The sequence below is a fragment of the Mustela putorius genome, unplaced genomic scaffold (assembly GCF_011764305.1).
Source record: "Mustela putorius furo isolate JIRA1106 unplaced genomic scaffold, ASM1176430v1.1 tig00000129_pilon_pilon_pilon, whole genome shotgun sequence".
Taxonomy (NCBI): domain Eukaryota; kingdom Metazoa; phylum Chordata; class Mammalia; order Carnivora; family Mustelidae; genus Mustela; species Mustela putorius.
The window spans coordinates 9,416,174-9,442,832 of record NW_025421290.1 but is presented as its reverse complement, the minus strand read 5'-3'; the positions used below and the strand labels follow the sequence as shown (position 1 = coordinate 9,442,832).

Below are 26,659 nucleotides of genomic sequence, written 5' to 3'. Positions count from 1 at the left end.
TCTCTGTCTGTCAAATAAATAAATAAAATCTTAAAAAAAAAAAAGAGTACCTGTTGAAGTATTTTGCAGAATGTCCCTCAATTTGTCCAGTGATTGGACCACCGTTACACACTTTGGGGAAGGACACCATAGAGGTGATGTGCATTTCTCATTGGGTTATACCAGGAGCTACATGGTATCAATATGTCTTATTACTAGTAAAGATAACTTGGATCACTTGGATAAAGTGGTGTTTGCCATGTTTCCTCACTGCAGTTAGTAGCTTTCCTTTTCTGTGGTCTGTCTCTTAGAAGAAAAGTATTACTTTTTAAATTCTCATGTGTGTTCGTGTGCACGGGACACATAGTTTGGTGACTCTCTCAACCTTATAATAATAGTAGTAACAACAGCTACCTTTCACTCCACACTTCTAAACACATATGGATTATCTCAGTTAATCCTTGGGATACCCCTGAAAAATGTAGGCACTATTTTCATGTCCATTTTACAGCTTAGAAGATTGAGGCACAGAGTACTTTGCTGAGGGTCCAACAGCTGGTTAGTGATGGTCCCAGATGTTACCTTAGCCTTACTCGAGGACCAGATTTTATCAAGGGCCATATGGTTGTTGTCAGAGCTTAGAAATGGGGATGCCATGCCCTCATTCTCTGCAAGAGAAATGAATGCTGCTTTTTGATAATTCCCTTTTGTTCTTTAAGAAAAGAACTTTGTTTTCCTTTCAGGACCTTTTCTTAGGTGACTAAAGATTTTAATAAGCTATGCATAACAGTAATCTTACTTTAAAATCTTAGAGAAATCCAGGATACTTCGGGGAGCACTTGGGGGCTTCTTTCAGAATTATGACTGAAGTTTAGGGCAGAGTATGCAGTATAGAAAGCTGATTGTGGAGAGGTATTGACTTTAAGAATGAATTTTTCGGGACGCCTGGGTGACTCAGTTGGTTAAGCCACTGCCTTCGGCTCAGGGCATGATCCCAGTCTCCTGGGATTGAGTCCTGCATCGGGCTCCTTGCTCAGTGGGGAGCCTGCTTCTCTCTCTGCCTCTGCCTGCCACTCTGCCTGCTTGAGTTCTCTCTCTCTCTCTCTGACAAATAAATAAATAAATAAAATCTTAAAAAAAAAAAAAAAGAATGAACTTTTCTTCCCTGGATTTTATCAGCCTCTCCTACCAGGAGTACGGTGTTTGTCTGTGGCTATCTAAGCCCTGCATGTTCATTTTCGTTGACCGCACTAATGGCTTTTCCACTACACAATCACATGTATCTTGGATAGCCTGACTCAGGGGATGATAACGGTAGTTAAACGATGACTCAGTATCTGTGAGCCTCTATTCTAGTAGCAGCGGAGCTGCTGAAGGTCAGGCTGTGTGGGTGGACATTTGCACTTCTTCCCTGTGACTCACTCCGCAGCCTGCCTTTCTGAGGGGAAGTAACGGTAGGTCACTGCACACTGCTGTGCGTTGCCTCCCTGCTCCGTCTCGCTGTACTGTGTAGATGGGTATCCCCAAATCCTTGAAATCACACAGCTTGGAGTCTTGAATGTGTGTAGGCTGCCAAGATGTCCAGATGCCAGTGCGCTTTTTAAAAATAAAGCTTTTTTGTTTCTAAATGTCTGTCATATGCCTGGCCATATGTACCAGAGTCCGGAGGTCAAAAGCCAGTCTGAACAGGCATATACATAAAAATTGTAGCATTTATTTCCTTAGGGAAGAAGGCAACTGCTTAAGTCTGATGCTTGCATACAGTAACTATAAAATTCTGTAAGAGTAGATGATTATTTAGGGGATAGATAACATATCAAGTTTTGGGGTATCTAGATCTGGCTTAGAGTCAGATGGCTCAGGACCTCTGGCCTCAGAAGTCAGATATGGTTTTCTACACATCTATTATAGAGAAAGTGTTAGGTACAAGAAAATGTAAGGAAGAAAGTGAAAGCAACTCATTTCCATCACCAGAAATAGCCACTCTTTTGTTTTGCATAATTTCTCCCTTTCTCCTTCTGTCATGCAGCAAACACATTAGTTTGTAATCCTGCATTTGTTATGTAATACTATATCTTAAGGATTTTTCTCATCATTAAAAAAAAAAGACTTTGCTAATTTGGTCGGAGAAAAAGAACTAATTTTAATTTGTATGCCCTTAATATTTCAGTTAGGATTAATGTTGTGTCCTTATTGACTGTCTCTGTTTATCCATGGAGATTGTTACTTTTTCTACTTCATATCTTTTTATAAAATCAGAAATGTTACTAACGCAGAACTCTTGATTTCAGATGTCCTAAATGATGCTATATTTGATGAAGATCATGATGAGATGGTGATTGTGAAGGACATAGATATGTTTTCTATGTGCGAGCATCATCTAGTTCCATTTGTTGGAAAGGTAAGGTTGTCTCTGTTTCCTAGTAATTTTAAAAAGCACATTTTAAAATTTTAATTTTTAAAAATTTTAAAAAATTAAAAAATTTTAATTTTTTAAAAAAGTTTTAAAATTAAGATTATTATATTTAAAATCATTACCTGCTAATTCCTAATATCTCAGATATGTAGAGTTACACAAAAATATTTACCCTTTATCAACTTGTCTAATCTAATAGTTTGAAGCTAACTAAACAAGGGGCACCTGTATGGCTCCTTTGGTTAAGCACCTGCCTTTGGCTCAGGTCATGACCCCCGGCATCCTGGGATCAAGCCCCATATCTGGGAGCCTGTTTCTTCCTCTCCCTCTGCCTGCTTGTGCTCAGTCAAATAAATAAATAAAATCTTGGAGGGAAAAAAAAAACTAATAAAACAAAAACAAAGTAGCAGAAAGTCCGCAGGGCAAACATTTCATAGTAAATACCGAGTTAATAGGTTAAAATAATGAGATTCAAGTTTCATTTTTTTTTCTAGGTAGTTGCTACAGGCTCTGAAAACCTTTGCTCTTTATTTTGACGAAACAGCGTTTGATCCAAGGTTTACTTTTGTGTAATAGGGCATGAGCAGCAATGATTGCAGAATTTCTTGTGGTAGAGGTCGTAGTATTAGTGGATTTGATTTGTTTTCAACCTTGTCTGTATTAGGAAAAATGAGTCTAATGTAAACTAGATAATGTTATCTAGCTTGTTTTACTTAAACATCTCTTTGAAAACATGTGGATTTAAGACCAAGAGTAGTGCTGTCCTTAGCCCCCATTATAATTTTATTTTATTTTGACTTTTTATTAATAGTGTTTAAACAGAAGACTTACAAGAAAAAGTGTTATGAGTATATATATACCCATCACCTAAATTTAATATGTTAACATTTGTGTCACTTTTTTTGTTAAAAGTATTTTATTTTCTCACTTTAATAAAGGGAAACAGAAAAATCCACAAATTAATAAAGGTATTCCTTACTGCTTTGTAGGTGGAGAACTAGAATATTATTACTATCCTGCAAGGTCATTTTGTGCCTTTTTTTTTTTTTTTAAGATTTTATTTATTTATTTGACAGAGAGAAATCACAAGTAGATGAAGAGGCAGGCAGAGAGAGAGAGAGGGAAGCAGGCTCCCTGCTGAGCAGAGAGCCCGATGCGGAACTCGATCCCAGGACCCTGAGATCATGACCTGAGCCGAAGGCAGCGGCTTAACCCACTGAGCCACCCAGGCGCCCACATTTTGTGCCCTTTTTAATCCCTAACCCATCCCTTGTCCCCATGGGTAACCAGTATATCAATTTCAAACACTATAGTGTTTTTGCTTGTTTTTCAACTCATAAGTGGTAAGAATCTATAGCATGACATCTTTTGTGTCTGGCTTTTTTTTGGTTGTTGTTGTTCCACATTGTAAAAGTCACTGATATTATTACCTGTCATTGTAGGTTATTTTCATTGCTATATATTATTTCATTGTACAAACATATCACAATTTATTCTGTTCTTGATAGGTATTTACATTGTCCCCCCCCCCGTCTCTCCCTCTCTTATTACAAACAATACTGATATCAGCATTCTTTGAGTGCATATGTGCATGCATTTCTGTTAGGAATATACCTAGGAGTAGACTGACAGGGTCATGGATATATGCATATCCAATTTAATAATTACTGACTTGAGTTTTCCAAAGTAGTTGTACCACTTTAGACTTCATACTCTAAGGTGAGTCTCAGTCATTTGACATCCTTGCCAACACTTGGCACTTTCAGTCTTTTTAAGTTTAATATTTTCATACAGATATAGTGGTATCTCTCTTTTTTAAACCTCTTATAACAGAAAAGTTCAAACATATGTAAGAATGGAAAGACTAGTATGATAAAGTTCCATGTTTCCTAAAACCAACTTCAATAGTTATCGATAAAGTGCCAATCTTGTTATACATAAGTTCCCACTGGACTATTTTGGAGAAAATCCTAGATATGATATTATTTTTTCCCATATCTTCTTCTAGTATGTGTCTGTAAAAGATAAGGATTTTTAAGGAAATGTAACTCTGATCTATCAGCCTGAAAAGTTAGCAGTAAAATTTTCAACATATAAGAGAATATAAAGTATGTTGTAGACAGCATGACTCCTCATCACTAATTATTAATACACATTTCTTTTTTTTTAAAGATTTTTTTATTTATTTGACAGAGATCACAAGTAGGCAGAGAGGCAGGCAGAGAGAGAGGAAGGGAAGCAGGCTCCGTGCTGAGCAGAGAGCCCGATGTGGGGCTCAGTCCCAGGACCCTGGGATCATAACCTGAGCCTAAGGCAGAGGCTTTAACCCACTGAGCCACCCAGGTGCCCCCACATTTTTTTTAAATTATTAATACACATTTCTAAAATATTTTCTTATCCACAGTAGCACTACCATAAATAAAAGTAATTCCTGGGGCACCTGGGTAGCTCAGTGGATTAAACCTCTGTCTTCGGCTCGGGTCATGATCTCAGGGTCCTGGGATCGAGTCCCGCATAGGGCTCTCTGCTCAGCAGGGAGCCTGCTTCCTCCTTTCTCTGCCTGCCTCTCTGCCTACTTGTGATCTCTGTCTGTCAAATAAATAAATAAAATCTTAAAAAAAAAAAAGTAATTCCTAAATAGCATCTAGTAACTAACCCTTATATTTACCTTTCTACAGTTGTCTCAACTGTCTTACTGTTGGTTTGTTTAAACCAGAATCCAAGGGCACCTGGCTGGCTCAGCTCGTTAGAGCACGTGACTCTTGATCTCAGGGTTGTAAGTTTGAGCCCCATGTTGAGTGTAGAAATTACTTAAAAATAAAATGTTTTTTAAAAAATAAATAAATAAACCAGAATCCATATAAGAGTCACACATTTGTATTGCTTTGGGTTGTTACGCTTCTTAAGTCTCTTATTCTAAAATAGTTCCCCCCTCCCATATCCACATTCTCTTACTGAAGAGACGGTGCTGGTTGTCCTGTAGAGTGTCCCGCCTTCTAGATTTGTTCCATTCAGCCTCTGGATTTCCTATAAACTAGACTAGATCCAAAACTTCCTAAGATTAAGGCTAAACATTTTTGATAAGAGTAGTTCATGGGGTTGCTGAAGGCTCTGTATTTCATCTCATCAAGAGGTATGCACTGATTGGCAATCCCACAATTAATCATGCCAGCCACGTGACATCAGGGCTTCGTTTTTTCAAGGAGGGCACCTTTGAGCTTATCTTATTACCTTTTATTGTAAATGGGGAATTTAGGCCCAGAAAACCTATGACTTGTCCAAGAGGACAGAGGGAGTTAGTGATTTGGTTGGGGCTAGACCTAGGACTTGGTCTGTACTCAGTCTCTCACCACTATATCCTGTTACCTTCTGCTATGATTATCTCTGTTTGTTTTCTTGTTAACTTTTTGAAAAATATATTATTCAATGAGGATTTTCTATAATTGACATTTAAGTGACTTAGGATCTTCAGAAAGATAAAAAATAGTACAAGCAATAAAGGATGGCTTTGCATATAAGTATACAAATTTCAAGTTGGTACAAAAGCTCTAAGTTCTGTTGGAAAGTTTTAACTCTTTTTTTCTTTGAAATACCCGGTGTTCAGGTGCTACTTCATTTTCCCCTTCTGCTGACCAGGAAGGTGATGAATTACTATTCTCAAACTCTCAAAGCAAAGTGCTAATAGATGAAAAGTTACTAATAACTACTAGATCGATTATTCACATATATAATAAATATTAGCTGAACAAATGCTGGCAAACCATGATGCAAATGAATCTGTGATTTTATATTAGGCTAATTGATAGCCTGCAAATTACCATTTACTTTACTAGGCTTTTTAGAACTAATGATATCTTATAATTGATACATGGCTCGAAGAGAGGTAACATGGACATAGGAGATATTAGTTAGTGACATTTAAGATTACAGAATTGGCTTGGCATTATGTATGTCCTGTAAGAGCTTAGGCCTTAAGGTCCAGGTCTTGATGAGTCACATTTGTATCTGTGTCCTTTATCTCCCATCAGGAAGATAGTGTTCTCCAGCAGCTTGGAAATGAGGCCACCCATCATGACAGAGAGTATGGAAACCCTCTTTCTGTGCAACAGGGTGGGGTTTTTAAGGTGGAATGGCAGTATTTATAGTTACAGTTTCAGCCATTTAAAGGAAGATTTCCTGGGGTTCCGGAGTGGCTCAGTCAATGAGACACCAACTCTTGATTTTGGCTCAGACATCAACTCTTGGTTTTGGCTCAGGTCATGATCTCAGGGTTGTGGAATCAAGCCCTGTGTCTGGCTCCACGCTCACCACTGAGTCTGCTGGAGATTCTCTCTCTCCCTCTTCCTCTGCCCCTCCCCCCGCTCATACTCTCTCTCTCTCAAAATAAATAAAATCTTTAAAAAAAAAATAAAGGATGCTTTCCTGGCTATATTTTAATGTTGCTACAGGATACTAGAGAGTGTCCCCTCAATGGAAGAAGGACTTGAAGAACTATATGAAGAGTTTAACTTCACCAGGAAATACCATGACTGTATTTTAAATTTGCCATTTCATTAACATTCATGTATATTTTTTCTTTTACTGCATATGTGTAATTTTCTAAATGCTTTTGTAAGTTCTTCATTTTCTAAGTCTTAATATAGGTATCTTAAGGATACATTTTCATTGTGTTGAATTACATAGTGCATATACTGTATTATGTTTCCTTATTTCCTTATTTTGTTACAAAGAAGCACTGGATTTTCACTCATGATTTCTCGTGATTTCTGTCTCTTCTTTGAAGGTCCACATTGGTTATCTTCCCAACAAGCAAGTCCTTGGCCTCAGCAAACTTGCGAGGTAAGTATGACTGTGTGGTGAATAGGAAAACAGATTTGTAGGACCTGTCCCTATATGGCAAGAATCTCATAAGGCTTTCTTGACTGGTGTGGCTCTAACCTGGAAGTCCCATTGCTACTTAAAATTTACGGTTGCAGAGACAAACCTATTTGGAGGACCTGAAACACAAACCCCTTTTCTTTTCAGCCCTCCCTGCCTTCCTCCCCCACCTCCCACTCCTCTTCCACCAACACATTGGTGTTTTCCTTAAAAAGTTTTACCTCATACCTTTCTCTGCAGGACCTTTCTTGACTGGAAAGGATCCAAGGGTACGTTCAGTCCAGCCCCCATATTTAAGGGTGGTTTAGCTAGCGGGTAGGAAAAAGAAATCTGTGCAGGGATCTAATTGCACTACCCTGTTTTCAGACTTTTAATCAGACTACTACTGGGGTCTCAACCCTGTCTTCCACTGCATCTGGGTTTCTCCAGGTATCTCTTGGGGGGTCCTACAGGGCCATTCATTCACTTCTGGTTTCTTTACCTCTGCAGACCACGATTGTACTGTGCCTTTCTTGGCTTTCTCAGCAATATTCCCAAACAGTACTTACTCTCCTATTTCTTTCTTTTCTACTACAGTCTCCTTTTCCATTCTTTATTCTGTGGGTTCATGCCTTTTAAAAACTTCCTTTGCTCCTATTTTTATTTCAGCCTTAGGAGGGAGAAGTAATGGATAAATATAATCATCTGTATTTAAGTGGAGATCAACTTGAGGATCAGTGTTCATATATCTCTGCTAGGTTCAGTCACCAATTCTTTATTGCCCCTAAATGTTCTTTTTTGTAATTTTTTTGTATGGAGTTAGTGAGTCCTAGGTATGGGCAAATGATGGGAGGTGTATGTGTATGTGTGGAGAGAATTAAGAACAAAATGAGGGAGAGGTCCCTGGGTGGCTCATTTGGTTAAGCGTCTGCCTTCAGCTCAGGTCCTGATCCCGGTGTCCTAAGATCAAGCCCCACCTCAGGCTCCCTGCTCAGCGGGGAGCCTACTTCTCCCTCTCTCTCCCTCTGCTTGAGCTCTGTCTCTCACGTGCACTCTCACTCACTTTCTCTCTCAAATAAATAAATAAAATCTTAAAGAAAAATAAAATGTTAAAGAAAAAAGAACAAAATGAGGGAACAGGTGATGAAAATATAGTCAAGTGCCCCTTGCTCCTTAAAATAAACCAAGCGAGGTGTGGATAATTTGAGGGTGTAGTGACTGTATCAAAATTGGAATAAATGAGTCTTGGTGACCGACTAACTAACTATCCTATGGCTCTGATGGGTTCCTGCTTCTTCACTTAGACATTAGGATTCACTACAGTCCTGAAATGGTGGTCCAGATCTTTTTCAGTTCTGTGCTGGAATCTGTAAAAACCACCCTGCCAATCTGACAGCTGCTCTCCACAGCTTTTCTTTTTACTTTGTTTTCACTTCCGCTTTCTCACTCATTTCCTCTACGAATTAAAGAGAGAGTAGGTAGAAGAGAGCCATTTAAGTTCCCTAGTTTCTGACCTCATGCCTGCTCAGCACTTTCTCCATCAGACAGGGCTACTTGGTACCATGAAAAGATGTTTTTATATCATGGCTGTAATTGCTGCACTGAAGAAAGGCTCTTTACACAAATACAGAAACATCTTGCTTTTCAGTGATCTGTACCCAGCGGCAGCGCCAAGGGGTGGCTGAAAAAAGGGTATTGGTGGTGATGGGGGGAAATAATCCCACTATAATTTCTATTAGCAACCCCCTCCCTAACAATGTACTCCTAAATAATAAATAAAGTAATGTCAACAGTGAATGGAAGCATCTTTACTAAAATTGGTTATTCTTGCTGTTTTATAAGACGCAGTCTGAGTGAAGTCAGTGTGGTTGCTGTGTAAACCTAGCTCCAGGCCAGCCCCAGCCCCATGGCATGCTCCTTTCCTGCAAGATTGCTAACCTCTGCCTTTCCTATGTAGAAATTCTGGCACCGCTGATGCTTTTAACACACTGTCCATATGTGAGAGGTTGGTTGTGGATAGTTTCCAGATTATAAGGAAGCTTGATAGACCATATTAGGCCTTGGTCTTAATATAAGTAGCCTTCTCTAGAAGACCACACTGTGTAGACCATGGGTAATACTTTATGGAAATGGATTCTTGAGTAATCCAGTGAGACCTTGGAATAAATGGTAATTTAGGGGTAGAAAGGAATAATCTTTGGTTACTTCCTTTCCTAGGGAAGTGGGAAGATCTCCAATAATTAAGCTTTTATGAAGCAATACAAAGGAGTTGATTATTAGCATAGGGATTTGTCCTTATGCTAATGGGATTAAAACTTTAAAAAAAGGAACACTAAACCAAAGTACAGAGTGTATGTTACTTTCAGATATTTGTAAAAAAAAAATTGACTGAAGGGTGTATTAAACAGGAAAGGAGGCTAAGATTTTATCCAACCGCTTATTTCTTATAAGAAGTAGGAATATTTAGGAAATGAAGAGTAATAAAGAAAGCTGGATGTCTTAGCAAAACTTCACTGCTCATTTTAATCTTGTATGTGAAGTTTGTTATATGCTTGCCTTTGAACGAATGACCTTTCAGTGCCGGGGAAGTCAAATATCAAACAGTAAAGCCTTAAGTAACAAGAAAATGCCAGAAGTGAGTTGATCTGGTTTAACTCTAGTAGAAGTCCAGAGTAAATGCAGTTTGAATAGAAATTCCTTTTGTTGGGGTCCCTGGCTGGCTCAGTTGGAGGAGCATGTGACTCTTGATCTCAGTATCATGAGTTCGATTGACCCCTGTGTTGGGTGTAGAGATTACTTAAATAAATCTTTTAAAAAATAAAATAAAATGTTATTTTTAAGAAAAAGGTCCTTTTGTTACTGAAAATCCATTAAGTATATCTTCCTTTTTTTGCCTTAGAATAACTGAGTGAACATAATTAAATCTTGAATATAGAACTGAAGTGCCTCAGGGTAGCCATGTTCATCTGCCAGTTGAGCATCTACTGTGAAAGGGTATTGTGTCAGCTACAGTGACTGCTAGAGAGGACACAGCCACTGTCGTCAAGGAGGGTGGACAGTACAAGGCAGCAGGTACCACTGAGATTCCTGGTTTGGAGCTTCAAGTTCAGAGGAGCTAAGACGACTGTGGTGTGGCAGGGTTGAAGAGACTGAGAGTGGAAGACTGAGCAGAATTCTAAATGGAAGAGAAATTCCTTTAGGTTAATACATAATAAGCAAAAGCAAATAAGAGGGTAGGCACAAGGCATATTCCAGTGAATGGGGAGCTGATTAATTGATAGAACTAAGAGATTTAGGCAGGGATGAATGTAAGATAGTTGGAAAGATAGGGTGGGTATTAGATTACAAGAACATTCTTTTTTCCTCTTTTATTATAAATGTAACATACTTACCAATCAAGCTTAAATAGGAATGAGTGAGTAAAGGGAAAGCCTTCCTTTCTATTTCCATTCCCCATAGTTAAAACTAGAGATTTCTTGTCTCTTGACTGGAGATTGTCCTTCTGGAAAATTTCTTTGCAAACACAAACGTGGAGCTTTTTAAAATTAGCAAAACTAAACAGCAAAAAAGGGAGCTCATACCCACATTCTGTACTACAACCTTATATTTCTTGTTTTTTAATTTTTAATTTTTTAAAAATAATTCCATCATGGGGCTCAGACTCACATCCCAAGATCAAGAGTCACATACCAGGTGCCCCTAGTTTGTTTGTTTGTTTGTTTTTTTAAAGATTTTATTTATTTATTTGTAAGAGAGAGAGTGAGAGCAAGCACAGGCAGACAGAGTGGAAGGCAGAGTCAGAGGGAGAAGCAGGCTCCCTGCGGAGCAAGGAGCCCGATGTGGGACTCGATCCCAGGACGCTGGGATCATGACCTGAGCCGAAGGCAGCTGCTTAACCAACTGAGCCACCCAGGCGTCCCTAGTTTGTTTTTTTTTAATTAAAAAACTTTGAAATCCCTTGGAGATCCCAAAAGTCTGAGTCCATTTTAATGACCACATATATCTCTTTAATTGTTCAATATAATTCATTTAACCAGTCTTTGATAGAAGTATACCTTATACTTTGAGACTATTGTCAGAAAAGAGGAAAATACTTTCATGAACATGTTTTGCATATTGTAAATTATGGAAATTAAATTGCTGGGTTCAGGGTAGCTGAATTTTTGATGTCAAATTGCTCTACAAAGAAAAGCATATCCGTTTATATGGTCAACTGGTGTTTGTTTCTCCACTTCTGCCAACACTGTGTTTCATCATACTTTTCAGTCTTCGCTAAACTGGTAAGTGGAAAGGGGTACCTAGTGTTTTAATGCACACTTTTAAAACTTGCATTTCTTTAATAGAATTTGAATCTTTATAGAAGCTTCCTGCTTTTAGTTAACCTTTGCTAATTTTCCCATTGTACTGCTTGTCTTTTTATTACTGATTTGTATGAGCTCTTTGAATGTTAAAGCAGTTAGGTCAGGTGCTGCCAATAATTTTTCCAGGGTTGTCATTTGTCTTCTGGTTTTGTTTTAAAATACCATTTTTCCACAAAGAAGTTTTAAAACTTTTATGTAGTCATAAACTCATGTTTTTGGTTTATTTTTATGGCCTTACTTTTATATTTAAATCTTCATTCCATCTGGAATGCATTTGGTGCAAGGAGTGGGGAGGAATCCATCCCTTGCCATTGTATCCTCACTGACCTCCTGCAGCACCCCCAGTTCCTTCCTGTTACCATGCCACCTTCTCTCTCTCCTTGCAGCCACTCTCTGTTGGGCCTTACTTATGTTCTTTTTGGATTATAATTCTCTGAACTCCTCTTTGACTCTAATTTCTCAGTGTCTTTAAAGCTGCTCTCGTACATTGCTAGGATGTACTTTCCAAAGTGTGGATTTGATGATGCTGCTCCTTTGTAGCTCCCCATACCTTTTAAGATAAAGTTCAAATTCCTTACTTTAGCCGACAAGTCCCACTGTGATCCACCTCTACCTGCTGCTGCGTTTTGCTCTTTGCTATGACCATAGTTGAGAATTTGTAGCTTGGTGACAAGTCAAGTTATATGAAGGCATCAAAAATACCATTAAGATTTACAAGGGTTAGATTATACCATCCACCTGCAAAGGAGTTACCACATTACTTTCCTAGCTACTGGAGAAGGAAGAAGAGGAGAGGAAGTGTAATGCAATACAGGAAGCAGAGGACCCGGCATAGATTTTATAAGACCAATAAGTGGGCAAGTCCAATAAGACGTCTACTGGGTTAAATCCAATACCTGTGGTTAAATCCAATACCTAATACCTAATCATGTCCCTTTTATTAAAAAAAATTATAAAAGTTAAAAATAAAAAAGAAAGTTTATCAAAGGAGACTGGGTTGGCCCTCTTATATTGAGGAAGTTTGTATAATAAAAGTGGTCATGAATTTTTTTTTTTTTTTTTGGGTCAGATTGGTTTAAAACAGAAAACAGAAACTGGGCTAAATGCGTAGACAAACTGACAAACCTGAAAGAAATGAGTGAAACACTAATTACCTCTCAGCCTTCGATTGGGGCAGACAAAAGGTTATACAAAGCAGAGTAATAGGATGTTGGCCAAAAGACAGACTTAGAGTTAAAAAAAAAAAAAAAAAGTGAACAGGCTATTGTGTAACAAGAAAACTAGAAATTAATACAAAACTGTTTTTAAAAACTAGCTTTTTGAAAGTTAAAGTTTTTAAATTCCTTTGATATGACAATCATTGGAAGGCAAACACTGTATGTCAGTGTATATAATTCGAAGTAAAAAACTAATACCAATCCTCCTCAAATTCTTCTAAAAAATAGAAGGAAATACTTTCAAACTCATTTCTCGAGGTCAGTATTAAACCCGATATCAAAACAGAAAGGAAACTGCAAGAAAATTACAAGTCAATATCTCTGATGGACATATATGTAAAAATTCTCAACAAAATATTGCAAACTGAATTCAACAATACTTTAAAAGGATCATACATTATGATCCACTGGAATTTATTCCAGGGACACAAGGATATTTCAATATCTGCAAATCAATCTGATAAACCACATTAACAAAATGAAGGATAAAAATGATACAATAATCTCAATAGATGTAGAGAAACATTTGGCAAAATTTAACACCCAGTCACGTGAAAATTCCCCATAAACTAGATATAAAGGCAATGTGCCTTAATATAATAAAAGCCATATGTGAGAAGCCCACAGCTAACATCATACCAATAATGAAAAGCTTTCAGCTAATATCAGGAACAAGACAAGGACACCCTCTCTCACCACTTCTATTCAATATAGCATCAGAAATACTAGCTAGAGTAGTTAGACAAAAATGAAGCATCTAGATCAGAAAGGAAGAGGGAAAACTGTATTTGTAGATGACATGATATTATATATAGAAAACCCTAAAGACTCCATCAAAAAACTGTTAGAACTAATAAATGCAGTTAAGGGATACAAATTAATATGCAAAAGTTAATTGTATTTCAATACATTAAACAACAAGTTGTCAGAGAAATTAAGAAAACAATCCAATTACAATTGCACCAATACCTAGAAATAAATTTTACCGAACAGGTGGAAGATCTGTATACTGAAAACTTGAAGACATTAATGAGAAAAACTGAAGAAGATAAAAATAAATATCTCATGTTTTTGGATTAGAAGAATGAATATTGTTTAATTGTCTATACTACCTAAAGATATCTACAGATTCAGTGCAATCCCCCTCAAAATTTCAATAGCATTTTTCACAGAAATAGAAAAAACACTCTTAAAATTTGTATAGAACCACAAAGAACCCCAAATAGTCAAAGCCATCTTGAGAAAAACCGTAAAAACTGGAGATTTCACACTTTCTAATTTCAAACTAAATTACAAAGCTATAGTAATAAAAATAGAATGGCATTGCCATATAAATAGATACATAGACCAGTGGAATGGAATAGAAAGCTCAGAAATAAACCCACGCATTTATGGCCAATTAATTTATGACAAAGAAAGAATAGGGAAAGGATAGTATCTTCAGTAAATGGTGTTGGGGAGCACCTGGCTGGCCCGGTCAGTAGAGTGTGTGACTAAGCTGATGTAGTTGACTCAGGTTCATGAGTTTGAGCCCCACGTTCAGTGTAGAGATTACTAAAAAATAAACTTGGGGCATGTGTGGCTCAGTCGGTTAAGCGTCTGCCTTCAGGTAAGGTCATGAGCCCAGGGTCCTAGGATCCATTCCTGCATCAGGCTCCCCGATTAGTGGGGAGCCTGCTTCTCCCTCTGCCTGCCACTCTCCCTGCTTGTGTGCTTGCTTGCTTTCTCTCAAATAAATAAAACTTAAAAATAAATAAAACTTTTAAAATTATGTTGTGAAAATTAGACTCCCTTCTTATACTTTACACAAAAATCCACTTAAAAGGGATTGAATATAAGATCTTAAACTATAAAACTAGAAGAAAACATAGGGGGTAAGATCCTTGACATTAGTCTTGGTGATGATTTGACACCAAACATAAAAGCAACAAAATAAAATATAAACAAGCGAGACTACATCAAACTAAAATGTTTCTTCATAACAAAGGAAACCATCAACAAAATAAAAAGGCAACCTACAGAAGGGAGAAAGTATTTGCAAATCACATATCTGGTAAGGGGTTAATGTGCAAAAAATATAAAGAACTCATACAACTTAATAGCAAAGAATCGATCCAAATGGGCAGAGGAACTGAATGACATTTTCCCAAAGAATATATACAGATGGGCAACACATACATGAAAAGGTGCTCAGTTTCATTAATCATTAAGGAAATGCAAATCAAAACCACAATGAGGTATTATTGCACAACTACTACTGCAGTACTATAAAAAAGATAAGATGTAAGTGTCAGTGAGGCTGTGGAAGAAGGGGAACCCTGTACACTGTAGGTGGAAATATAAATTGGTGCAGCCACTATGGAAAACAGTATGGTGATTCTTCAAAAAATTAAGACTAGAACTGACATATGATCCAGCAATCCTAATTCTGGGTATATATATCTTGAGGAAGTGAAGATAGGATATTAAAGAGAAAGCTCTACTTCAGTGTTTATTATTTTCACTAGGGTGGGGTGGGGGAGATAAATATGTGAGGTGATGGGTATATTAATTAACTAGATGGGGGATTTTTTTCACAATGTATACATATATTAGATCACAATGTATACTTTATAATCTTTGTCAATTATGCCTTTTATCTTTACAATTATACCTCTTTATCTTTACAATCTTTGTCAATTATAGCTCATTAAAGGTATAATTGATTAGAATTAAATTAAATTAAAATTTAATTAGATTAATTAAAATGATATTTCAAAAATTTTAAAATAAAAAAACCCCTGTGCTTTGGAGATAAATTTATAGCCACAAATGCTTTCATTATTGAATAAGAAACCCAACAAGTAAACTAAACTTCAATATTTTTTAAAGAAAAACCAAGCTTAATAGGACAAATGGGAAAGAAGAAAGAAAAATAAAATGATTAAATTATAAAAATTTAAAAAGAACAGAAAACATAAATCCAAAATATCACATATCATAGATTGCTTAGTGGTCTGATTGACGAAGAAATACATCTAGAAATGAGAGGCTGTGTGACTAAAAATATGTTTTTAGGAACTTTCAATCTTTATGAATTAGTTTAAAAAGTTGGAGAGAGAAGGGAATGAACCAAGAGTTGGAAAACTTGGATAAATTAGTAACCATTGGAAAAAGTCAAATTAATGTTAGAAGTGGGGTGGGAGGGAAGGGGGTGGATGGTCAATTTAAGAGACAACTTCCAAGTAACCACTAATTCCAGTGTTGTATAAATTTTTCAAGAGCATGGAAAAACCTGAAAAGCTACACCATTAATTTGATGAAGCTGTATATCCCTGATGAAAGTCTGATAAAACTAGCATCTAAAAAGATGATAGACTAATCCCACTTATTAATATAGTTGAAGAATTCCAAATATCAATTCCTACTTTAGCAGGCACAAGTACTCTTTCCATCATGACCCAGGGAGATTTAGTCTAAGAATACAGAAATGGCTTAGATTAAAATTAAGAACTACTGATTCTGGGACCGTGGTCAACTAGATGGTAATGATATCCCTCCTAGGATAACATACAAAGTTATAGTGTTTGAACATTTCAAACATTGGGGGAAATTCCAGTAAGAATTTACAAAAATTAGCTGCCACTGGAGTCAAAGGTAGGGTTCTGTCCTCCCCATTCAACCCCAAATTGGAAGAGATATTACCTGTTAGCTTTGTTCTGGGAAGAGCAGGAAAAAGAACCCATAGCCATATATTCACAAGGGTTTAGGTTCAGAATTCATATCACCATGGGTGGTCCTCAGAACACCCAGGGCAGTAATTTAATTTAAAATGTTGCCAAGGAGGTAGCCTTTTAGCAATTAGCAGAAACAAGTGCTCTTTTTCTGATGCACTTTTATTTTGACTTCAGAGAATTCCCACAAATGATATTCTTTTTTGTTTTTAAAGATTTTATTTGTTTATTTGACAGAGAGAGATCACAAGTAGGCAGAGAGGCAGGCAGAGAGAGAGAGAGAAGGAAGCAGCTCCCTGCCGAGCAGAGAGCCTGATTCGGGGCTCGATCCCAGGACCCTGGGATCATGACCTGAGCCGAAGCAGAGGCTTTAACCCACTGAGCCACCCTGGCGCCCCCCCACAAATGATATTCTAAGGAGCATGAATTCACCAAAAGTAAAAGAAAGGCCACCATGAGGCAGAGTCAGCTGAAACAAATGGTCAAAGAGGATAGAGGCTGGTGCTAACACATACAGAACATACAACAAATATGTTAGAATATAATAATCCTGAAGGGCGCCTGGATGGCTCAGGCAGTTAAGCAGACTCTTGACTTTGGCTCAGGTCATGATCTCAGGGTCTTGGGATCGAGTCCAGCTCCACACTCAGTGGGGTGTCTGCTTGAGGATTCTCTCTCTCCTTTTGCCTCTCCTTAGGTTCGTGCACTCTTTTTCTCTCTCCAATAAATAAATACAAATAAATACAGATCGATAGATAGCAGGTTAGACACAGCCAAAAATAGTGAACTGGAAGAAAGTTCTGAAGCAATTGTGTTCAGAGCTCAGTGGAATATATGGGTCAGAATGTAAGAGATGTGGAAGACTGAGCAGCTCTATTATGTCCTTAATTGAAATTCCTGGAGGTAACAGAGGCCATGGAGTAGGTGCAGTATTAGAGAAGGTGATGACTAAAAACGTTTCTGGAGCACATGCAAAAAAATCAGTCTTCAGATTTAGGAACCCTAATGAATCCTGAACAGGATAAAAAAATTAAATCCCCACCTACTGGGAATCAGTGCACATACTGAAATATCATAAAAGCAGCTTCATAGAAAACATAACCTACAAAGTAATAGCAATTAGACTGACGATTATTTGCCAATGTCAATATTAAAAGGCAGACGAATGTTAGTGTCAAATTAGAATTCCATTTCCAACAAATACCTCTAAACACATTATCTTCAAGAAAGAGGGCAAAATTGAGGTTTGGGGGGCTTTTTTGTTTTTTTGTTTTGTTTTGTTTTTTAAATTCAGCGATATAATTATCTTTAGCGCTGAGAAGACAAAATTTCAATGCCTTCTGCTTACTTGGAAAACTGAATAAACCAGGAATAGATTATAAACTCTGAGCATAGGGATCCTGTTTAATCCCATAATCATATATGTAGAAGGCACTCAATAATGATATGTGTGAATGGCCTTCCTTTGGTGTGAGAGTGGCTGTCTACAAGAAATAGGTATCATGGATAATAGTAAAATGTTACAGACATTCCTGTTAAAGTATAGAGCAAAATATGGGTGTCCACTATTGCCAATGTTATCTAATGTTGTACCTGAAATTCTACTCTAGAGAAGGAAATGATGACTATGAGAAAAAAAAAGATATTACTAATTTTTAAATCAATGGCATCTCCTTGTCATACAACAGAAATTAATTACCTGGAAAACTATAAAAAGTAATATAATAGAGATTTGACTCAGAAGAAATAAGACATATTTCCTATCCAGGAGCTTGAACAGTATCCTTCTTCAGCTTTTTATTCAAAATTAAAAATATATAATTGTATTCATTCAACGTTATAAATCTCCTAGAAACAAGAAGAGTCAGAATGCATCCTGCCTTCAGTTTGAGTGGTAAACAGGCCACCGTATCTGTTACTGACTTTATTGGTTATAATGAGTATAAAGGAGCAACTTTGTAATTTTATCTGAGCACTATATGGAGGGGGGTACAGAGGAAGAGCTGAAAAATGCCTCCTCGGTGAAGTGATCCTTAAATTGAGTCCAAATTCATGACTAGAAGGCCAAATTTTAAGAAAAAATCCTTAATGTGAATTGTTATCCTCCAATATGTAATTCATGTGACCATCTTTACATTTCACAATTAGAGTGAAAGGTGTTAAAAGGGGGAAATCTGTCACTTGACAGATTGTGTTAGAAGCCAAGATCAGGAGGCTCTTATTTTGGGGAATTAATCATACAGAGTGCTTATATAGACGTAGCTTATAAAGAGATGTCTGAAGAAGTCTGTTCAGTCCTAATCCGATTACCCTAATAGGTTTAGTGGGTACAGTAGCTGACAATGGCCTGCTATTAATTAACAAATAGACTTTTTATTTTTAACTTGAACTTTAAGCTCTGGTTAAACAATATGACTAATTAGAACACTTGAGACTTGGTCTAAAATTGATGACTTGGGAGCTCTAAAATCACTGTGTTTTTCCTTAGTGAATATTCTTTTTTTTTTTTTTTAAGATTTTATTTATTTACTTGACACAGAGAGAAAGATCACAGTAGGCAGAGAGACAGACAGAGAGAGAGGGGGAAACAGGCTCCCCACTGAGCAGAGAGCCTGATGCCGGGCTCGATCCTGGGACCCTGGGATCATGACCCGAGCCGAAGGCAGAAGCTTTAACCCACTGAGCCACCCGGGTGCCCCAGCCTTAGTGAATATTCTTGTAATTCTCTTTCTCTTTGGAGACATAGGGTACTAGCACTCTGTGTCACTCTTGGTGGTTTCCTCAAGACCCTCCCTCTTCTCATTTCCATGTAGTTTTTGTATCTTTCTTCCTCTTAGAAGCAGTGATCTCCTGCCCACACCCTACGATTTCTTCAATAAAGTCCTTTTGGCCCTTTGAGGAAGCCAATTCCATTTCTCAAACAAATTTATGATTAACTAAAACAATTCTTTCTTTTCTAGGATTGTAGAAATCTATAGTAGACGATTACAAGGTAAACTTTTAAACTTTTATTTACAGAAAAACATTTTCTTCTTAAGGAAAAAGTATTTTTTGTTGTTCTTATTTCACATGTAATACATATAACTTAAAACCTCATAGGAATATAATATAGAAAGGGGAAGTCTGCAGTGTTTCAGGCCTCCAGAAGAAATCATTGTTGTATTTGCATATTCCTTCATATTTTGTGTGTCTACCAACATTTTAAAATCAATATATTACATTTTTTAATGGGCTCATATTGTATGTAATGGCCTTTTTCTCCCCCTATTTTTTTTTTCCACTTAACAAATCAAACATTTTTTTTTCCTACATGCATGTAACTATCTCATTCATTTTGCTGGCTGTTTAGCATTCCATTGTCCAGCTGTGCTGGGACTTGATTTAACCGGTCCCTGCTCTAATAGACATTTGCAGATTTTTGTCAGTTTTTAAATAAACACAATGCTGCAGTGAACACTCTTTATATGTCTTTAAAGACGAGCTGTTTATTCAGCACAGGGACCGCATTGTTTAGGTTAGATTGTTGGCTTTGAGCTCCATGTACAGTTCAATAATTGGGTTTAGTGTCTTTGTTAATCCTGTTGCGAGCGATTTATTCATCTGTGCGGAGGAGCTCATTATCAGTTGGTCTTCCTGCACGCCTGGGACAGTTGTCGCTCGCACCCGTTTTCTGTGGAGGTGCCAAACGCTCTTCAGTACTGGATCTGCAGGTGAGGGAATTGAACGGCGGCCTCCTGTGGGCCACAGACAAAGCAGACCTGTAAGAACTGGTGCATCTGGGTTCTGAAGCCTCACAGAAGTCTGCTTTTTAAGATTTCAAATATTCTAGAGATAACAAATATTCTCAAGACTGCTGTTTGTGTCAGACTCTTCAACGGAGCCTCTTGTCACCCCCACAGTTCAGGAGCGGCTGACGAAACAAATTGCCGTAGCAATCACAGAAGCCTTGCGGCCTGCTGGAGTTGGGGTGGTGGTGGAAGCCACGTAAGTCCACGCTTGCCCTTAACAATTGTCCTTGTGGTGCCCGGAAGTGGTATTTAGCGTTGCTCAGTTTTTCCAGCACCCCGTGATGCCACATCATTGACACTGTCATGTTTTCTGCCTCTGACCTGAAGCTTTCTTGACCTCTTGCATTGACTGTGTGGCCAATACAGGAACCAGATGGGAGACTGGTTTTGTTTTGTTTTCTGTGGGGCTGGTGGCCATGTCGGGAGTCATCAGCCTAAGCGGAGTGATGTGTGCAACCAGAAGCATTTTATGTCTTCTCTTGATTTCTTCTTTAGCTCTTCATTGCTCCAAGCAGACTTTTCTTAATATTTTGTCACACGTTTTTAAAAATGGAGCAAAAACTGGGTATAAAGGGCATCTGAAGACACTTCTTTAAGTTAGAATGAATTGCGAGAATTGCACAAATCTTATCCATTCTTCTGACAGGGCGTGAGCTTTGTATTGTGCTCGCCATCTAGCTCCCCCAGTTTGCTCACGTGCACTGGGGCCACTGTTCTCTAGATTCTGCCTGGTGATACCACATACTTCAGTATTTCTCCAAATACCTAAGCTAAGATTGTGCTCTTTGGGTCTTACAGATGGAGCAAGTGAGAATTCTGAATTGCTTTTTATACCAAAGTTGTTTTATCTCTATGGACCCCTTGTATTATTTTCACCTAGGGAGAAATTTCCCGTTTCCCCTTCTGCTAGATGCGTCAAAGATTCAACCACTGCTGCGAATGAGAGCTGTGGAACTAAGAAACATAAATAAAACATTTTAGGTCACGTTTGTCCAAGAAGTGACCTTTGGGTACAGTTGGTAGCGGTGAACTCAATATAACCAGATTTAATTTGGGGAGCTGCTTTTGACTTCAAAAACCAAACCAGTAACTGTCTATTCCTTTAAGCCACCTCTGTTGTCTTGTTTTGTAGACACATGTGTATGGTAATGCGAGGGGTACAGAAAATGAACAGCAAAACTGTGACCAGCACGATGTTGGGTGTGTTCCGGGAAGACCCAAAGACTCGGGAAGAGTTTCTAACTCTCATTAAGAGCTGAACTTCAGCGTGTGTCATGTGCTTTGAGGATTGTGCCACTAGTAGCATTGTTTGGTCTTAATTGTTTGTACATTGCATTTTCAATTGTTTCAGACGTGAACGTTATTCCTTGTCACTAATGGTGTTTAATAATTATTTATAGCAAATCAAATAAAAATAATTAGCAAAGGGGTGAGACCTCTACTTTCTTCTTGCCACCTTTTAGTGGTAACTATCAAAGAAACTGCCCATCGTGTAAGTTACATGTACAAAACCACTGCCATTTGGATAACCTTGAGGGTGCTGGGAAGGAATAAAAATTCAAGTATTTTGTTCAAATACTATGGTAACTGGGTTCCTAAGCATAGGAATGTTGGGAATGGGGGAAAACTATGACCAATACTATTTTTTTCCTTCCCCAAACAAAAATGGTGTAGTGCTTAAAAGAATTTTTGTACACTGTGCAGCATTGCTCTGCAAACTCAGAGTCCAACAGGCTTCACTTTAGTCAAATTTATGAAACTGCCAGGGCACTTTATTTTTTATATATTTATTTTTTGACTCTCCAGCTGTGACGTTAGTCACCAAAGGAAGGTGGTGGAATATCTATGTTTTTGATTTTGTGAGTTAAAAAGGCACATTTCTATTTTCCATTCTTTTTTAAATTCAAGTACAGGGAATTAGTTCCTATTGTTTACAAGTGTATTCTCATGTGAACTTACAGGGATTTAGACATTTAACTCTCTGTGCCTTGATGAGAATATCACACCACTTAGAGTATAGATACCTTTGCCTTTTTTAAAAAGCCATTATTTTATGAGACTTCAGTACTGACCCTGCAAATAACTAGTCCTCACAGTTTTACCTTTAGGAGTTTCTTGCAAGCTTACTTTGTGTATTCCTTGGAGATGTCGCAAAACATTTTTTTTTTTTTTTTACCTTAACAAATATTTTTCTAAGTACTTCCAGAAACTTTTGAAAATGTTCATCACTTCAGGTCTGCAGAAACATAGCTTCTGTGTAGAGGAAAGCATGCAGAATGAACTAACTGTGGACTGCACTGTGAGTGATAGCCAATGTTCAATGAAAGCTGCATTGTTGGTATCTGTGAAAATGCTCTATAATTTTCTGGAATTACTGGAAATTATTAGAAGCCCCATACTGATTCCTCTTGTGCTTCATATGGGTCTTGTCCTCGGTGTAACTGTTCAAGTGATACACAAGTCTTTTTGTCCAGGAAGCTGTTGCCTTATTAATGACTACTTAAAATTTCCTCCACTGGGGCAGTGTAGGCCAAATTAAAACAAACAAAAACCAAATCCAACTCCCTGTAAAAACAAAGCTACAGTCATTCCATGGAAAAGTCTCTTATTTGGTTGACATTGTATCCTTCAAATTTATGCTATTACCTTAAGAAGAACTAACTACAGTGATTACTCTAACTTTGGTAGTCCTGCCTCTGCCATTTTGATGTCATTTACCTTAGGATGCGGACAAGGTGGCAGAAATGCTGTTTTTGTTTGTTTGTTTGTTTTTTAAACTTCCCTACGTCTATTTCCTATATTTTTCTATGGAGTTTCTGAAATACAGTGGTAATTTATTTTGCGTTCTCTTTAAAATCAAATGTGATATAAACATTATCCTGCTTAATAGACACTTAGAAGTAGAATTAAACACTCTATTCATGTTTGGTATTTTAAAGTAAAAACAGATGTGACTTGGAGGACCAAAGAAATTGTTAGCTATAAATTCATCTTTCTGAGATCAATTGTATTTCTTTTTAATGAGTCTCTGTTCTAACATTGCCTGGAAATGTTCTCATAAAGGTCTAATGTATCTGCAGGCTGTCGTCTTATTGGTAAATACAAAGTAATAACCTTGTCTGTTTTACTCTAGTCTGTAGTACTTCAGAATTACCTTTTCATATCCATGGCCTCGACTCCATTTTGGAGATTTTTAAAAAGTTGATGCATTTAAGTACACTGTTCAATTAAATTGTTTGAATTTAATGTGTGTGTGTATCTGTTCCTGAAGTTGGTTCTATTGAAATTATTAAAGTGTTATAACTTAGTTTCTTGTGGAAGTAGTTTCTTTTTGAGCCATTTGTATAAATATGCCAATAAATTAGATTATTTTAATTGTATTCTCTTTTACCAAAGATACCCTTCATAAGGGTTTCCCTGATGGTCATCAAGCTATTAGAATGTAAATCCCAGTAGTGGTAGAAATTAACCTGGGGTTCTCTGTCTTCCTTTGGTATTTGGTTTGGCTATTACGGTTCTCACCCTCTGGCTGGTAAGGGACGAGGAGGTCTGGGGTAAGAGTGAGGAATCTGAGTGGCCCTCATGCCTCTGTTATCCTAAATCTAAGTTTGGGAAGCTGGAGCCTTCTGAGAACTGGCACTGATCTGTGTGGGAGCTATTGGAGAAGGAAGAGCAGACTGGGGCAGGGAGCCGGGCAGTGCAGGAAATGGAAGAGATTTTCACTCCTTCTTCTAGGGAAGAACCTGACCTGGACAAGACTTCTGAGTAAATGCGAAGGTTTTGCTGCCTCTTTTCTGTCTGTTGCTGGTGACCTCGTCAGTCCCTCTTTTGGGCTGTTCTTCTGCCCATTCTCTGCTCTACCCAGGCAGAGGCCCCTGCACTCGCTGATGTCAGCACGCCCAGGTGTCAGGGCTCTGGAGTGGCCTGCTGCCCCTCAAAGGACTTCGTAGACTGTTGGGTAGTGAATCTAGTCACCCAAACTAGGGTTGCTTATTGTATAAACATTCCTAAAACCACAACTCATAGGTGTCAGTAAAACAATGAGCTGCTCAGCTAAGCCTGAGTTGCTGCTCCTGAGTTTTTTCACAAAAGATTGACCAAGTTCCTTGTTTTGTAACTTATGGGAAGAGCAGTTGCAAACACCAAAGGTATGAGAGAATGTCATCAGTACAAACTTAGATTCATCCTGAAGTTGCTGATGGTGAGAAGAGGGAGTCTCAGTAGATGAGTTCAATGCCAAGTGTAAATACCCAATAGCCCCAGCCCTCCAGAGGCACTTGCTTTATTTTAGTCTTTATTACAGAAAAAAACATATACAGCATAGACTGTACATAATTGCATGAACCTCTTCTACCCATCACCCAGCTTCAGTAAGTCTCAGCTCATGGCCATCTTCATTCCCCTGTACTCCCTATCTCCACTGGATTATTTCAAAGCAAATTCCAGATATTATTTCAGCCATAAAATATTTAAGATTATCAAAAAGGAGAAGAACCACATAAAAGAAAAGCCCATTCATTATCACACAAAAAATTAGTGCTTTAATATCAAATATCCAGTCAGCATTCAGTTTTTCCCTATTGTCTCATAAATTTATTCATCGCTTATTTGAATCAAGGTACAGATGAGATCCATACGTTGCAATTGGTTGGTCTGATGTTTTTTTAATTGTAAAAAAATTCCTCGGGGTTTCGGAGTGGCAGAGTCTGTTAAGCACCCAACTCTTGGTTTTGGCTTAGATTGTGACCTCAGGGTCATGAAATTGAGCCCCACAGCGGGCTCCACACTAAGCAGGGAGTCTGCTTGAGATCTTCTCCTCCCCCGCCTCCTCCCTCCCCTGGTGCACACTCTCTCTAAAATAAATAAATCTTAAAAAAAAAAAAAACCCCACACAAAATTTACTATCCTAAACATTTGTAAGTGTACATTTAGTGGGGCACCTGGGTGGCTCAGTGGATTAAATCCTCTGCCTTCAGCTCAGGTCATGATCCCAGGGTTCTGGGATCGAGCCCCACATCGGGCTCTCTGCTCAGCGGCGAGCCTGCTTCCCCGCTCTCATCTGCCTGCCTCTCTACCTATTTGTGATCTCTCTCTGCCAAATAAATAAATAAAATCTTCTTTAAAAAGTGTATGTTTTGTAGTAACTATATGTATATTGTTGCAAAACAGATCTCTAGAATTTTTTCATCTTGTAAAACTGAAAACCTATATCCATTGAACTCTTTTTCTCCCTCCCCTCAGCTCCTGGTAATCACTATTCTACTTTCTATTTCTGAGTTTGACTACTTTAGAGTCCTCATATAAGTAGAATCATACAGTATTTGTCTTTTTGTAACTGGTTTAATTTCACTTAGCGTAATGTTCTCAAGGCTCCTCCATGTTATAGCATATGACAGGATTTTTTTTTTTAAGGTTGAATAATATTCCACTATAAGTATCGAGTACTTTTTTTTTTTTTAAAGATTTTATTTATTTGTTTGACAGACAGAGATCACAAGTGGGCAGAGAGGCAGGTAGAGAGAGAGGAGGAAGCAGGCTCCCTGCTGAGCAGAGACCCTGGAACCATGACCTGAGCCGAAGGCCCACTGAGCCACCCAGGCACCCCTCTAGTACATTTTTTTTTAAAGATTTTATTTATTTATTTATTTATTTATTTATTTATTTGACAGAGATCACAGGTAGGCAGAGAGGCAGGCAGAGAGGGGGAAGCAGGCTCCCCGCTGAGCAGAGAGCCCAATGGGGGGATCGATCCCAGGACCCTGGGATCATGACCTGAGCTGAAGGCAGAGACTTTAACCCACTGAGCCACCCAGCAGCCCGGTATATAGTACCTTTTTTGTTATATAGTACATTTTTAAAGATTTATTAATCTGTTGATGAGCATTTAGATTGCTTCCACCTTTTGGCTATTGTGACTAATACTGCAATGAATATGGGATTGCAAATTATCTCCTGGAGAGCCTGCTTTCAGTTCTTTTAGATATGTACCCAGCAGTGGGACTACGGAATTTTTATATTCTCTCTATATTATTTCTTAAAAATTTTTGAGGAACCTCCATTTTGTTTTCCTTAGTAGCGCTACCATTTTACATTCCCACCAACTGTGTAACAAGTGTCCCAATTTCTCCACATTCTTGCCAAAACTTGTTATTTTCCGACTTCTTTGGATTGTGGTCATCCTAAGGGGCATGAAGTAATAGTTCGTTGTGGTTTGGATTTGCATTTCCCTGATGATTCATAATGTTGAGCATCTTTTCAAATTCATGTAAACCATTTGTATATCTTCCGTGGAGAAAAGTCTATTCAAAGTCCTTTGCCCATTTTTTTA

The 26,659-nt window shown here is 37.9% G+C and overlaps 1 protein-coding gene across 2 annotated transcripts in view; it reads left to right on the top strand.

Moving 5' to 3' along the window:
* GCH1 (GTP cyclohydrolase 1) overlaps positions 1–21,909 on the top strand; it is a 46,089-nt gene extending 24,180 nt beyond the window's left edge. Inside the window, exons 2-6 of one of the 2 annotated variants that reach the window (XM_045069644.1) lie at positions 2,271–2,380; positions 7,179–7,234; positions 19,504–19,535; positions 20,443–20,527; positions 21,464–21,909. In XM_045069644.1, coding sequence (XP_044925579.1) covers positions 2,271–2,380; positions 7,179–7,234; positions 19,504–19,535; positions 20,443–20,527; positions 21,464–21,590 — 410 coding nt within the window. In that variant the 3' untranslated portion in view covers positions 21,591–21,909. The remainder of the gene's footprint in view (positions 1–2,270; positions 2,381–7,178; positions 7,235–19,503; positions 19,536–20,442; positions 20,528–21,463) is intronic. The other variant, XM_045069653.1, reaches the window with a different exon arrangement.
* Positions 21,910–26,659: the final 4,750 nt, after the last annotated feature.